The 15,558-nt window shown below is 33.1% G+C and overlaps 1 protein-coding gene and 1 pseudogene across 3 annotated transcripts in view; both read left to right on the top strand.

Moving 5' to 3' along the window:
* The window catches only part of LOC126744857 (flotillin-1), a 38,909-nt gene that overhangs the window by 8,626 nt on the left and 14,725 nt on the right, over positions 1 to 15,558 (top strand). For all 3 annotated transcript variants that reach the window (XR_007663344.1, XR_007663358.1, XM_050452418.1), the window contains one exon: positions 6,943 to 7,239. Coding sequence is in view for 1 of the 3 variants with exons in the window: in XM_050452418.1 (XP_050308375.1) it covers positions 6,943 to 7,239 (297 nt within the window). In the remaining 2 variants the exon portion in view is untranslated. The remainder of the gene's footprint in view (positions 1 to 6,942; positions 7,240 to 15,558) is intronic.
* Positions 116 to 2,430, top strand: LOC126744863 (histone H2B-like; annotated as a pseudogene).

The raw sequence follows: 15,558 nt of genomic DNA, 5'->3' as shown, positions 1-15,558 counted from the left end.
AAGTGAAAAGATCAAATATGGTCGTTAAGTTCTATTTACCAGCCGGGTTAAAAAAACTGGTGTTTAAATGAATCTTTGTGTAGAGAAACAATCTTGGTATACCAGCTTTTTAGAAATTCCGGAAGGTGGCGTTTATTTATACACTTCTTTATACAGGAAGTTTCATTTATTTACGTCTGTGCAGTCGTTGCGTTTGTATCGTCGAGATGCCACCAAAAACTAGCGGAAAAGTTGCCAAGAAAGCCGGAAAGGCTCAGAAAAACATCTCTAAAACTGATAAGAAGAAGAAGCGCAGGAGGAAGGAAAGCTACGCAATCTACATTTACAAAGTATTGAAGCAAGTACATCCTGATACCGGTATTTCAGCAAAGCCATGTCGATTATGAATTCATTCGTTAACGATATTTTTGAGAGGATTGCTGCCGAAGCATCTCGTCTGGCTCACTACAACAAAAGATCTACCATCACAAGTAGGGAGATTCAAACTGCTGTGAGACTTTTGTTGCCTGGTGAATTAGCTAAGCACGCTCTATCCGAAGGTACCAAAGCTGTTACCAAGTGTACAAGCTCAAAGTAAATCGACTTTATTTGTTGTTTTACTTTTTATCATCTAAGTTTCAATGTTTATGGGAAAACTATGCATAGGAACGTTTTAAATATTTATCAACGTCGACGTCATTGTAACACGACAAAAATATTTTGATAGTTTTGGCACTTGGTACCGATTAAAGTGAAAAAAGATAAAAATCTTGCTTATTTTAAATGGAATAAAAAATAAGATTATTTTAATTCCTACACTAATCTAATACCTGCCGAGGTGTTCGAATTGTCGTCCGTCTTGTTCTATACAATTTTGAGCTCTTCGTCGGGTTGATTCCACGGCTGCCTCTATTTCTGCGGCTGGTAAACTCCGAATAGCGCCCCTTATTCGCTGTTTCATATTTTTTCTATTGGTAGGAATCAAAGAAAATACAATGGCTTTTATTCTACCCCATAAATAAAAGTCAAGGCAGGTTAAATCTGGCGATCTGCAAGTATATGCAATGTAATCTAATAATGTTTCTATAACGATAAAATTACCTTGCCGGCCAAGGGATAAAGCTACCTCTGCCAATCCACCGATCAGGGTACCGCTGATTAAGGAACGTTCGCACTTGTACCGCGAAATGAGCCGGGCATCCGTCATATTGTAAAAACATGTTGGCTCTTATAACCAGAGGCACCTCTTATAATAATGCTGGGAGCTCATTTCTTAAAAATCCAAGATATCGTTCTCCAGTTAGGCTCTCATCAAATAAAAATGGACCTATAACCTGAGATCCTATTACACCACACCAGACATGAACACTCCACCTTCCCTGATGCTGGATCTCGCGCATCCAACGAGGGTTAGTTTGAGACCAATAGTGCATATTATGTCTGTTAACTCCTCCGTCACTATTGAACGTTGCTTCGTCTGTCCATAAAATTTCGTTGAGAAAATTTGGATTTTCGAGCAACATATTCTCCATCCAATGACAATAATCTAGTCTTCTGTCATAGTCTTCTAGATTTAATGCCTGGTGGAGTACTATATGGAATGGATGAAATCTATAAGCAAAAAAAATTAAATTAAGTAAGTATCTAAGCACTTATTTTTGAAAAATTGTGTTATACCTGTGTTCCTGCAAAATTCTGTGAACTACAAAACGAGGTATGCCTAAATCGCCTCAAATAGTTCTGATGCTTAAGTGCGGATCAAATTCTACAAAGGCCAAACAATTTATTATGTTTTCCTCCGTTCTCCTGCGACCTTGTCTACGGTAGGTTGGATGAACTACACTACCTGTTGTCCGAAAACGACGGGCCAAACGAAGAAATATGCCTCTACTCAGACGCCGGTTTTGAGGAAAACGTTGAGCATACAGCCTTGCAGCTATAGTAGCATTTTAAAACATTCATAAAAAATTTTGATAACATTTACCGACTCTTGCAAAGACAGACGCATTTTAAATTAAAGTCAAAGAATAAACTCTGATCGAAATTAATAACTAAATTTAGGACCACCGAAAACTTTTAAGCAGCTGTCACAGAGTTGTCACCGGCCTTTTTTTGTTTTTTAAACAAATGTAAAGCCAATTTATTATTAAAATTGGCATAATTTAATTACCTATTTATTTATACTCGAATAAACTGCTATTTTTTAACCGATAGTCTTATATAAACTTTAATTTTTAGTTCCTTTATGAACACAACTAATACGTGTTTCTGTATTTCTTTCAATATTATTCTTTTAACTTATTTTAGCACATCATGTAGTATTATTTGTTGCTACGTTGTCCAAAAATTTAAAACGTTCCTATGCATAGTTTTCCCATACTGAATAGATTTATTCCCGCTGAAACTCCTTTATAAAGAAGTGTATAAATAAACGCCACCTTCCGGAATTTCTAAAAAGCTGGTATACCAAGATTGTTTCTCTACACAAGGAGTCATTTAGACACCAGTTCATTTAACCCGGCTGGTAAATAGAACTTGACGACCATATTTAATGTTTTCACTTCCTAATGAACACATTTTTTTTGTAACTTTAGTTAGAGACGTGATATCAAAATGCGGTTTTTACTAAATTATTAAGCTTTGTTCTCCGCTCTTAATACCGTAAAAAAACACACATGATTGCATTTGAGTTTCTTAAAATAATCAGTCGAATAGCGTAAGTTAGAAGTAGACGCCCCCTAGCGGGTTTTAGGAAAATTTTCCAATAATATCTTTGAGGTAGAAAAATAAAGCAATAAAAGAGCTTTTAAAAAAAACTTGTTTTAAAGAAATCGGTGCAGCCAAAGCCTACTTCTTACCATTTTTCTCATTTAAGATAGAAGCTCTCCCCACCACTTTATTTGACATTTGACAGAAATGGTTGTCAAAACATTTTTGTCGGGAATACTTTGTAGATTATTTCGATAATATTTTGGGATGCAAGTTATTAAAGGTTTTTTGGAAAAAATAGACTTTAAAGTTTTTAAGTAGCTAGAACGCCCTCTAGCGGTTGACCAATGAACTTCAAAATATTTTCCAGCTATTTTTTTTGGGCCACTTTTATACTAATTTTTTTTTCAACGCTGTACGATTATTGGGGCCTGAGATACAGCCGAGGAACATTCTTAATGGGACACCCTGTACACCGGTCAAAAACCACTGGCATAAGTTTACGCGGGGCACAAAATTATTTTGGTCCAATGGGCATGGTCTCACTACTTGTACTTTTTGCAGGTGGTAGGGCCGAACGAATTTGTTCATGAACAACTTCTTCTTTACTTACAGATGGGTTATCTGCAAATCGTTGAAGAAATTCTTCCTCGAAACCCGGGATCCAGATATTCCTTTGCACACCATTATCGAACCGTTTTAGTTTTACGGAGCCAATCTCCCTCAGCCATTGATTGACCCTTTCAAAAAGTGTGTGAGCTGGAATTTGCCTTTGGGGAAACCGCTCTTCATATAATCGAGACGCAGCTTTACCATTGCATCAAACATCCCCATAAATTTTGGAATATTCAGCAGAAGTATAATCTGTTGCTTAGTAACCGTGATAAAAAGGGAATTAATACCGTGTAGTATCCGTTATCAAAATCAAGTCAGATATGCTTTATTTTCACATAACATAAAAATGTTGTTGACAAAGCTGACTTAAATATAGAGCAAACAAACATACAATAAAAGAAACAAATATGAACACATAAAAAATAAATTGATCAATAAAATTAAAATATCAGAATTTATAAAACATTTAAATAATATCAAATAACAAAGCATAATAAAAAGCTTTAAAATAGTAGTAACTAAAATTGGTCAAAGAGTCGTGATTATTCATCATGCAATAAAAAAAATACCACCTTAAACCAACTTTCTTTTTTAACATTAAATTTGAACCTCCCATAGTAAGTCAATAAAGTCAAAGTCAAATAAACTTAAAAATGGTCGAAGAAGTATTCTTCTATAGTGTAGTAGGCTTTTTCAACTAACATCTTTCTCATCTCTCTCCTAAATAACTTATAAGAAACTGTCTTACGAAGAGGCCGTGGAAGATGGAAGGAAGGACTTTCGTAAAAAAATGATTTTTTGATTAAGGAAGTTGTACGGATTGGTAGATTTATATTATATGAGGTCCGAGTATTATTTACATTTTCCGATTGGATAACTAAAGAATATTTCTTATGCATCAAGCAAACAGTTTATTTATACTGGAAATAAAGATGGAAGAGAAGAAGATTTTCTAGATAATAAAGTGAGTTTTGCAAGACTCATGATAGTTAAGAAGACATAAATGTCTTAGGGCACGCTTTTGCAGCACAAACACGGAGTTATATAAATTTGCAAATGCGTGCCCCCAAAAACAAACCCCATAGCGTAAGTGAGATTTTACCAATGAAAAATAAGCCTCTTTAGCTACTAATATACCTAGATTATTTCTAATTGTTAATATAGCGAAATATCCAGATGCCAACTTAGAACAGAGCTGCTCAATGTGATCTTCGAACTTTAATCTACTGTCAATAAGTATACCTAAGAATTTATTAAAATTATTAATAGTAACGGGTTGTGACCAAAAAAACATATAAAATGCATTTAAAATATTAGTTATTGAAACATTAAATGATAATAAGTTGCTGTTACACTATCTTTTAATACCAGCTAGATCCTCGTTCACCATTCCTCGGAGGATAGTTGTATTTTTATTATGCCAAAGAGCAGTAGTATCATCAGCAAAATGTGCATTGTCCATGCTTCACTGCAGATGGTAAATCATTTACATAGATTAAAAATGGTAGGGGACCAAGAACAGAGCCCTGTGGGACACCTGCTGTAACACTTTTCTGATTCAGAATCAGCAAACGAATGAACACCTGTCAAATAAAAATGATTTTAACTACTTCCAAATCGGACCTTTAAAGCCAGACATTTCTAAATTTTGCAACAGTATTTTATGTGACACACAGTCGAAGGCCTTTGCAAGATCGCAGAACACTACTGCGGCTGCATCCGCCATCAACTTAAATAAAGCTTCTCCAACATATGAAAAACTACATCACTTGTATTTTTGGAACTCTGAAAATCAAATTGAGCTTTATTTAAGAGAGATTTTGTTCTAAGAATGCATTCATCCTATTTTAACACCTTTTCCACAATTTTAGAGAGTGAAGGAAGTAGAGATATAGGTCTGAAGTTAGTATCCTCTCCTTGCTTAAAAATAGGAATAACTATAGCTTGCTTTAATATAGCCGGAAAGTCACCATCCGAAAAAGAGTAATTAATGCATTTACCTAATAATAATAGTGCTGATGGAGGCAAATTTGCTACAACTTTTATTGAAATTCCGTCCCAAGCTGAAGAACATTTAGATTTAACCTCTTAAGGTTTCCATGATTTCTTCAGCGAATGTGATAGGGATAAAGTAAAAGACTAGCCAGACCCACCATTCACAAATGATAACGGATCAGTCGAAGTGGGCGGAATGCTCTGAGCGAGCTGAGAGGCAACTGAGCAATAAAATGAATTTAAAATAAATTTTATTGGCATCCAACTTAGAGTCATGCATTTTAGATTTCTTAACGCATCGTAGAGAATTAACAATTCGTCAGAGTACAGAGTATCCGTGTAACATTTAGTCTTGACCGGTTTAATGATTTTGCGTTATATTTACTTGTAGTTATTAAAATAATGCATAAAAAACCCTAATGCTAACCAAAAATTTACGTAGTGTGTGCAAAAATCTGACACTTTTAATCCTTTTGTAATCCAGGGTTTTTTATTTTTAGGTCTAATCTGCAACAGAGAAAATTTATTATTAAAGATTTCAATAAGTTTAAGTGTACTAACAATGACAAGTTACAACAATGAATATTATTCCACTTGCCGAAAAGCGATAGTAATAGAATGCGTCCTAAAATACAAATTCGTATTGTGGCTTGTTTCGATTCTAGAACTGTATTAAGAAAATTAAATTAAATCTACTTATGGATGATTTTATTAAATTTTAAACATGAACATTTATAGGGGTTGAATTAATTTTTGATATGGTAGATATAAATCTATGTAATTTTTAAAAATACCTGATTGCACTGTATTGTAAGACGTCCAGGAAAAAGTTAAAAACTTAGTCCTGATTAATTCTCAAACTTTCATGACATGCACTATCGCTTTTCGGCAAATGAACTTTAGCATTATTAATAAAATAATTAATTCTGGTGCTGTATCTTAATTTGCTTTTAGTCAATTTTTACAAATACGGTGATATTTAGCGATTTTTGCTGAGAGCACCTTTTTTATACAAAAGGCATAGGAGCATCATAATCTGATACCCAAATGGGCAGAAATTGAAGTCTTAGAGTAATGGCATTAAATTTACCAAATATCCCCCTGGTGAAATTATTTTTGTTTCGTAGGTTCAAAAGAATAAACGTACCAACATTAATTTATGTCCCAAAATTCGTTGCGGTAGCTAAAGTAGTTCAGAAGCTATGGAACATAAACTAGTTTTTAAAGGTTATTTTTAAAAATCCATGTTCATATGAACTTTTTTTTCTGACGTTTTCTATATCACCTAGAAGCTTATAACATGACCAACGGAACATCCTGCATTGCGGAAAAATAACAGTGTGTATAGTTTTTTCCCAAGAATTGTATTTTCAAGTCTCCTGGTACATAAAAACCTAAAAAAGCTATCCATACAGCAGTATTTTTAGTTTAAAAAATGTTCTTTTCTCTTTTGCAACCTTTAAGGGTGCTAAGGTATGTGTGGGTGTCAACTGGGTGTACAAAAAACTGCACGTTTTTCTGTGTGTGTCATTTGGCTTTTATCACCCCCTTTTTATTGCTTAAAAAACATTTCACGCATGCCTCATGCCCACCAGTTTCCCATATAGACCTATGGACTTAATTTCCCATCTTCCTGTACTTTAGGGCTACTTGAAAAGTCTCGGGATGGCCCGGACGGCGGAAGTAAAGAGGGACGCGCGTATCGGCGAAGCGGAAGCGAGAGCGGACGCGGCGATCAAGGAAGCGATCGCTGAGGAACAGCGCATGGCTTCCGTCTATTTGAACGACACGGAGATCGCAAAGGCGAAGAGGGATTTCGAGCTGAAGAAAGCCGCCTACGATATGGAAGTGCAGACGAAAAATGCCGAGGCTGAAATGGCTTATGAACTTCAGGCCGCCAAGACCAAGCAGAAGATTAAAGAAGAAGAAATGCAAATTATGGTAACGGGTTGAACTAGACAGAGCTTAATAAGCCATTAGATTGAATTATTCTAGAGATCTTTTAAATTGTAGGCGCCATTCAGTTTGGAGTGTTTATTTAAAGTGGAGTTGAAAGAACCTTTAACTGACAAATTGGTTCTCCCATAAAGAAAAGGATGTAAATAAATAATAACATATAGTAAAACACAAAATAAGCTTCAATGATTAACTGTATATTATAAAAATATACAATTTTTGGTCAATGTTCATTGTTTAAACTTTCACTTACATAAATGATTGTTGAAAAATTATAAGACTTGTTAAAAGCACAACCCCTGAAATATAACTTTCAGTACGGTTGCTTACATATAATACTACTGTATGAAAATCAAGATAGTGAAATTAAAAGGGATTAAGTAAAATATTTTTTCAGTGCAAATTGCCAAGAAAGAGCTTTAGGGACTAGACAATAATTCATAAATTAAGGAGCCATTAAATAGTATAATTAGCCAATATGACCCAAAATTGAAATAAGAAAAATAATAATCTGATTTCAGTAAATTGGTTAAAATTCAAAGCCAAGAACAGCTAACGTCATCTAGATGTTCTTATTTTTTTACAATGCCATTAGTCCACTTTACACTAGATGTCGCGTTTATAATGTAATATTAAATTATGACATTATAAAAGCAACCAAAAAAAAATAAAACGCTACAGTATACATGGACAAAAATTATAAACAATACATATAAAAGTAACTGACAAACGGCAGAAAATAGGTGAAGATTTTAATACCGGTTTATATGGTGTTTTCAGAACCAAATAGCGATTAAAATCGATTTCAAGACAACTTATACAGGGTGACAATTTGAAAACGAACAGTATTTAATATTGCCCCTACCAATGATAGTATAAATATTAGGCTAAACACCTCAATTTACATATCAAGAAGGACAATTTTTGAGGGAAATGCAATGTAATATCTAATTTTAAAACGAATTGCATTCATCGCACTTTGTTTAAAAATGCTTGTACCTACCAATACTATAAATTATTTTATTTATTTACATTTCGTGTTCGATATCGGCACTACGATACATAAATCAATTTAATTTTTTTGCCGTTTTCGACAAAACAAGATTCTCGTTTTGCTTATGCTTACTATCAAATCGCTTTTGCGCGTGCAAAACGAGACAACTCGAAAATAGCAGTTCTAGGAAATTAGTGATTTAAAAAGTTGCCAATATTATAATCTGAAGCATTGATGGGGGGAAAAAATAAATCGAGATTTTTTTTCTAAACATATGTTTATTTTTGGTATTGGACAGGCATGTAAAAAATTAAAACTTTATTTCTAAAAAAAATGAGAAAAAGTGACATGTCTCCGTCAACACAAAAAAAAAATGGGAATAAAATTTATTTATCTCATGATGCACTAAAGATCTTCAGGAAAATCTTCCTCAATATCAGGTAGCACATCTTTAATATTTTTTCCGTTGGTTGGCTTTTGTAAAAGTCATGGAAAACCTCATCAATAAAAGGAAGTACTTCCATTAAGTTTTTTTTCTTCTCCTCTGAGATAAAGTTTGGATGTTGACATTTAGGGATATCCTTAGGAGGGTTATTTTTACCTCGTCTTAAGAAACTTATTATTTTAAATGGCTCGTCTATATCATAGCTGTTTTTATAAAACATTTTTCCATAACTCTTATCATACCTTATCCACTTGACGTCCTGAAAAACCGTTCACCATTTTCATTTACTTTTTTTATTTGAAAAGATGTCTTAAGAAGACTAGCAAAATTTAAGAAGTCGTTTTTGTTCATTTCCACTACTTTAAATGGGTTTTTTTTCCGCAAAGTCTTACCAGTTGATAGCAATCTCTAGAATGGTCAATGCAATGCTCATACTTTTTTTTCTTTTTTTCGATTATAGAATGGTCTGTGTCACATTCCATCCTAGTAAGGCCAGAAACTGAAAATTTATGATCTATTGAAGAAAGAGTAGTGTTGCATTTAAATCATAAACATTACAACCATATGAGAATTCTTATTCTTCTCTCCACAGGTGTCGGAATATAGTGTTACATAATGAATATCTGACAAAGACAAAAGCTCTTTATAGATGCATGATTAGCACCTTTGCCAGAAATAACTTCATGCCACATGTAGCATATAGTTTGATTTTTGGAACACTCGTGCATGGTAAGGTTGTATGTCCAAAGCTGTCGCTTATAGAATGCAACTGACGTGCTTATATTGGGCGTAGGTAGACACTGTTGCAAATCGAATGTATACACTGCTTTGGACTTATCTACGCTAGCTTCTTCCTTGTCTATCTTCTTGTTGTCATAGGCTGATTGTGCTTCCTGTTGATGTCTTCTCTGTTCTTCTTTCAGACTATTTTTCTTGTCCTCATTTTTTTCGTGAGCTATCATTACGTCTAATTTGTCACAATGTTGGCAGGTGTCTTTCGAATAATGTTTTATTGAATTATTCATGGTATAAAAAATGGTTTTGTCTCTTTCTAATAATAATAATAATAATAATTCGTTTATTAGGACCAACAATATTAACCAAAAATACAGAAATTTCAATGCAATATGTCCTAAAAGCTCCTCAGACACCTTACAATATAAGTGTTGTAAGGCACTGCTTAAGCCCAAACACAAATAAATTAAAACTTTTACATTTTTAAATATTTAGAATCTAAGGTAATTATTACAAAATAAGGTAGAGTAACAAAATTGAAATAAACATAATTAAAAATAAATGCAAAATACAAAAATACATAATGGCCAAAGCAAACATATAATTTAAAATCATAGAACCATAAAATACTTAGAATAAGTTTAAAATGTAAAACAGAAATACAGAGATAAAAACAGAAACACAAAGCAAAAACACAAGAAATCAAAAAAAAAATAAAAAAAAAATACAATAACTCAACACGTAATTTAAAAACCGTTTTTCAAGAAATCACAGCTATTTAAGAGATCCAGTTAGACAAGCTTACCCCTATAATTCAGTTAGAGCCTATTTGTTCAAGAATCAGAATTTGTTTAAGTCGTTTTTTAAAGTTCAACAGCGAAGTGTTTGAAAATGACGGTGAAAATAGGTTTATAGTTTTAGCCGCACAATATGAAAATGATCTTTTAAATATTTCTTTTCGATGTCTAGGTATGGACACTTTATCATTAAAACGCAAAGGTCGATTACAAGCATCAACTCTAAATTCAAGTTTCTCAAAAAGATATCCTGGTTTTTTTGTTTTAAGAATTTTAAAGCAAAATGTATTCATGTGTAGTTTTCTACGACATGTTAAGCCATTTTGATTTACGTAAAAACGGTGAAATGTGTTCGTGTCTACGGACGCCATAAATTAAACGTAAACATGAATTTTGTACTTTTTGAATCCTTCTAGATTCAAAACTATCAAGACAAGGCCCATAAATAACATCACAGTGATTGAAATGGCTTAGCACTAACGAATCACATAGCAATAATTTAATATCTTTTTGTAAAAAATGACGACTAGAATAAATAAGACGGAAAGTTGAATAAGCTTTTTTCAATTTTGAGGTTATATGTTCCCGAAACCGCAAATCACTATCTATTTCCAATCCTAAACTCTTGGCATGTTTTACACAAGGTATATTCACATTGTCAATTTTAAGACTTAGGCGCTCCTGGGCAACTTTTTTTGACACTTCATTACCAAAAATAATAAAATTTGATTTGGCAGGATTAATTTTTAAATTATGATCAGCGGAGGTTTGACAAACTCTCTGAAGGTCAAGGTTTATATTCTCGTTAGCAATGTCGACTTCACGTATATTAAAAGAATAGTAGAGCTGAGTATCATCAGCGTAAAGATGGTAATTGCAAAACTGAAGACTGTCAATAAAATTACAAGTATAAATTGTATAAAGGAAAGGACCCAATATGCTTCCTTGTGGTACCCCAGCAATAACTTGAAGACAGTCAGAAAGCCTGTCCCAATACATAACCTGCTGTGATCTATTTGCAAGGTATGATCTAATAAGCTGTGCAGATGACATACTAAAACCAATGTAATGCAAAATTGCTATGAGAATATGATGATTTACTATATCAAAAGCCTTACTATAGTCCAATAGGATTAAAGTACTTGTTTTCCCGTCATCAACCGACTTAATCAGATCATCTGTAACAGCTGCCATTGCGGAGGAGCAGCCAAATCCTGGGCGAAAACCAGATTGCTTTGAAGGAATGATATCAAACTCACCAATAAATGCTCTCACTTGACCTTCAAGTACCTTTTCGAAGATCTTCGACAGGGCCGGAAGAATGCTTATAGAACGCAAATGATTAAATTCAGTTGGTTCATTAACTTTAGGTAAGGGAATTACATATGCATGCTTCCAACGCTGTGGAAAATAGCCAATTTCAATGCAGACATTAATAATATGCGTGATGTAAGGAATAATACGAGGGCAACAAAGTTGAATTAGGTGGGCATTTATTTGATCAGACCCAAAAGCTTTTCTTTTAATGTCATATATAATTTTAGTGACTTCTGCCTCTACTACCGGTTCAAAAGTTAATATATTTGTTATACCTTCCTTAATGTGAGTACTATAAAAGTGAATTAGATCATTATTTAACGGATGAGTAACCTGTGTTGGATTAGCAAAAAACGAATTTATATTGTTTAGGTTTTCAGTTAAATGTTTAGGAATTCTATTATTATTCTTTGATCCTGTTAAATTAAGTTTCTGCAGCTCTGCCCATTTTTCCTTCACAGTTGAAATCAAAAATTTATCCCTCAAATAAGCCCTCTTCTCAGCTCTTATAGCCCATGTTGTATAATTTCTCAATTCTTTGTAATAAGAAAAATGTGCTGGTAATTTTGATTTTTTATAACGTCTTAAGGCAGTGTTACGTAGGTTCTGTAGGAGTTTAATATTTTCAGTTATCCATGGCGCATAATTTTGTTTATTGCTAGTTTTAAAGGTTTTTATGGGAGCATGAATATCAAAAAGGTTTAAAATAAGAGAATTCAGATATTCTAACTTATCATCCACGTTTGGCATATATAAAATTTCATCACAAGGACATATAGACAAATCACGACTAAAATCATTTAAATTAATGTTCTTTAAAGGTCTATACTTAATAGTTCTCGACTCACATGCTTCTTTTGGAGTATTTATTTCTAAATAGGTGGCAAAATGATCAGCAATCTGAACTGTACTAACGCCAGAAGATTTAACAATTTTTGAATTACAAAATATAAGATCAATTAGAGATGCAGAGCGGTTAGTAATTCTAGTAGGTTCGTTTATAACTTGCGTTAGTTCAAACACTTCTGCAATATTTTCCAGCTTTTTTGTATTATTAGAAGCCTGAAGCAAATTAATATTAAAGTCTCCAACACATATAATATTTTCGTATTGAGAATAGAGGTTCGACATGCTGTTTTCAAAAAAGTCCAAGAAATCACCAATGTTACCATTTGGAGGTCTGTATATTATTCCAAGTAGATACACTATGTTAGAATACCTAACTTCAACCCACATAAATTCAACAAACACAAAATCGCCGGAATTCAGAATTTTATATTTTATGCGTTCTCCAACATAGAGAGCAACGCCACCACCCCTACGATTATCCGTTCGATCATGTGAGATAAAAGTAAACTTGTCAATACCTATGATGTTTTTATCAAAATTTTGTGCAAGCCACGTTTCAGTCAAACCAACTATATGAAATTCCGTGTTTTGAATAAAATCTTTAAAATCAGTAAAATTTGCCATTAGGGATCGAATATTTAAATGACAAATATTAAATTTTCTTTCTACTAATTGGATTTGCTGGCGCAATCCATAACTTGTATTCATCATACATTCTAGATAGAGTATAGAAAGAAGGCAAAAAACGTTTCTCACTTACTTTCTCTCGACAGTAATGGCTTTCATATGATGGTATGGAAAGGATATGTTGTCTAACCATATTCAGTCTATCCGGATAAATTTTATTTGCAGGCTCGTGCCGCCCCCTTTCATCTCCTTCGGTAATTCCAGAGAAATCTGTTTTTTTAATAACCCCTTCTATATATTTATTTGACAAATCATAGGTGTTTTTAAAACAACCTTTACAAATTTGTACCAACACACCATTTACACGTAAATGAAATTTATAATTACAGGATCTTTCCTTCTTTGAGTTTATTTTTACAGTTTTTTTTTGCTTCTCTTTGAATAAGTGAGGCAGTATAAGCAACACGCTTATCATAGTCACCTATACCCCAATATTTGGTAAAGAGATCTTTTCTCACTTCTTCACATTCTACTAGTACATCCTTTCCTGCACTCCGCAACTTATTTTAGCTTTCGACCACTAATTACTTTTCCTTTTAATGTAGAATACTCCTTGCCAGTATTCCTGCAAATTTTTCTTTGCTTCCTTGATTCTCTCGTATCACCTTTAACTACTTTTCTTCCTTTTTTATTACATGTGGTACTTTCATTTTCTTTTGGAAATAATTTTAACAGTTCTTTTTTTTCTATAAGTCGTTTCTTGAGGGTACTTCAACTTTCATTCTCCGAGGAGGTTACAGACTCTGAATCAGAATAATTTTGATACTCAGGATCGAGGTCGCTGTCGTCTATTTCACTTTCTAATGTATGATTTTCTACAGAACCCTCATGATTTTTTGGTTCAGTACTTGTAAAGCATACCTGATTTGTAGATAAAGCATTTTATTGGCATAAGTAGGAAGCAGGACTTTGAAAATTTTCATCTAAAAAACATTTTTTTTTTCACTTTATGTATTAAGGTGAACATTATTAATATACCTTTGCTGCATCCTTGAATGCTGTGGTCGTTGAAAGAAATTCAAGAAGTACCTTCTTGAATGGGCACGTAAGTCGGAGAGTTTTTCGGAGCATTAGCATCTGCAAACATATTTCAATTTACAATACAAATGCAACAAATTTATTTTTTCTTATGGCCATATTGGATTTTTGCATTCTTAAAAAGTCTTTTTGACACCTTTTTAATGATGTATCACACTTGCATATCAGACGTATATTTCATTTTGTCCTAATAAAGTTATCTATCTTTTTCTCTCAGTCTTATGGAGTTCCTATAAGAAGTACCCGAGTTACTTATCCGATATGCAAGTAGATACACCACTAAAAAGATATAAGTGATAATTTAAATATGTAAAAATCCAAGCCAAGCAAAAATCCGCCCATTAAAAAAAATAAAGTGGATGATGGCCAGCAGAAGACGAAACGTCGTATTAAATATCTAAAAACAGCATCATGTAGCACCGAAAAAGTGGCAGTGCAAATTATTTTGAAATCGAAACAAAAATAAGCCTAGGAAAAAATAAAAATAGTTTTTTAATATTTCGGGTTTTTTCCGATTATCTTCGGAACCATTCATATTTTTTTAATGGCATATTATTGAGCTTAAAAATGTGCAGCTTTGCCCTAACTTAATCATCTTCGTATCTCTTCTAGTTTCCGAGATACAAATAGTGAGCTACGAATTTGTAACACCCTGTATAGATTATAAAAACACCCTGTATAGATTACAAAAACATATTATAAAGAAACAAATTATAATATTTACCTTGACATGATGTAGCCCTGGCACGAAGATCAGCCAAAAACTGTGATCTTTTTGAAGTCATAACCTCACTTTTGTTTACATCAATTCCACAGATTATTCTCGTTAAAATTAAAAAATAAAACTGCTTGCAATTATCTAGTTTGCTATAGCTTACAAATCATAATAATATACAAAAGCCATTGGTCTCAAACTATAAGAAAAACAACTGCAAAACGCGTAACGATCTTTTCCGCACGGTAAACAAGTTTCGACTGTTGGGTACCACGTTGCCATGTATAATGTGTGCCGGTGGAGATAAGTAATGAAATCGATTTGTGCTGTGAGAAGCAACTCTACTTAACTCCAATCACGCAAACCTTATAATGTGAAAAATGAGTTATCTTGAGATACATCTATTTACACATTTATATATGACATATTACCTCTTAAGACACTATAGACCTTATAGTACTTTTGCGTGAAAGTAAAGTTGTCTCCTTTTGCACAACTTTTGGACAGTGAAAATGTGTAACATTTTTAAATTTATCTCACTTTACACGTTTTTGGACTTATCTCCTTTTGCACGCGCAGAAGCGAAATGATAAGCAGGTAGTTTTTTTTAGTTAGTAGGTTTTTTATTTTCCGACTCCTAGTGTTCATTATTTATTTCATGTACTCTTCTAGAATCAGTGAAAAAATCTGTGAAAGTTAATTTCATAAATAACTTCAATAGTTTTCA

The sequence above is a fragment of the Anthonomus grandis genome, chromosome 1 (assembly GCF_022605725.1).
Source record: "Anthonomus grandis grandis chromosome 1, icAntGran1.3, whole genome shotgun sequence".
NCBI classification, from domain to species: domain Eukaryota; kingdom Metazoa; phylum Arthropoda; class Insecta; order Coleoptera; family Curculionidae; genus Anthonomus; species Anthonomus grandis.
The sequence above is the reverse complement of the archived record's forward strand: the minus strand, read 5'-3'. Positions and strand labels throughout refer to the sequence as shown.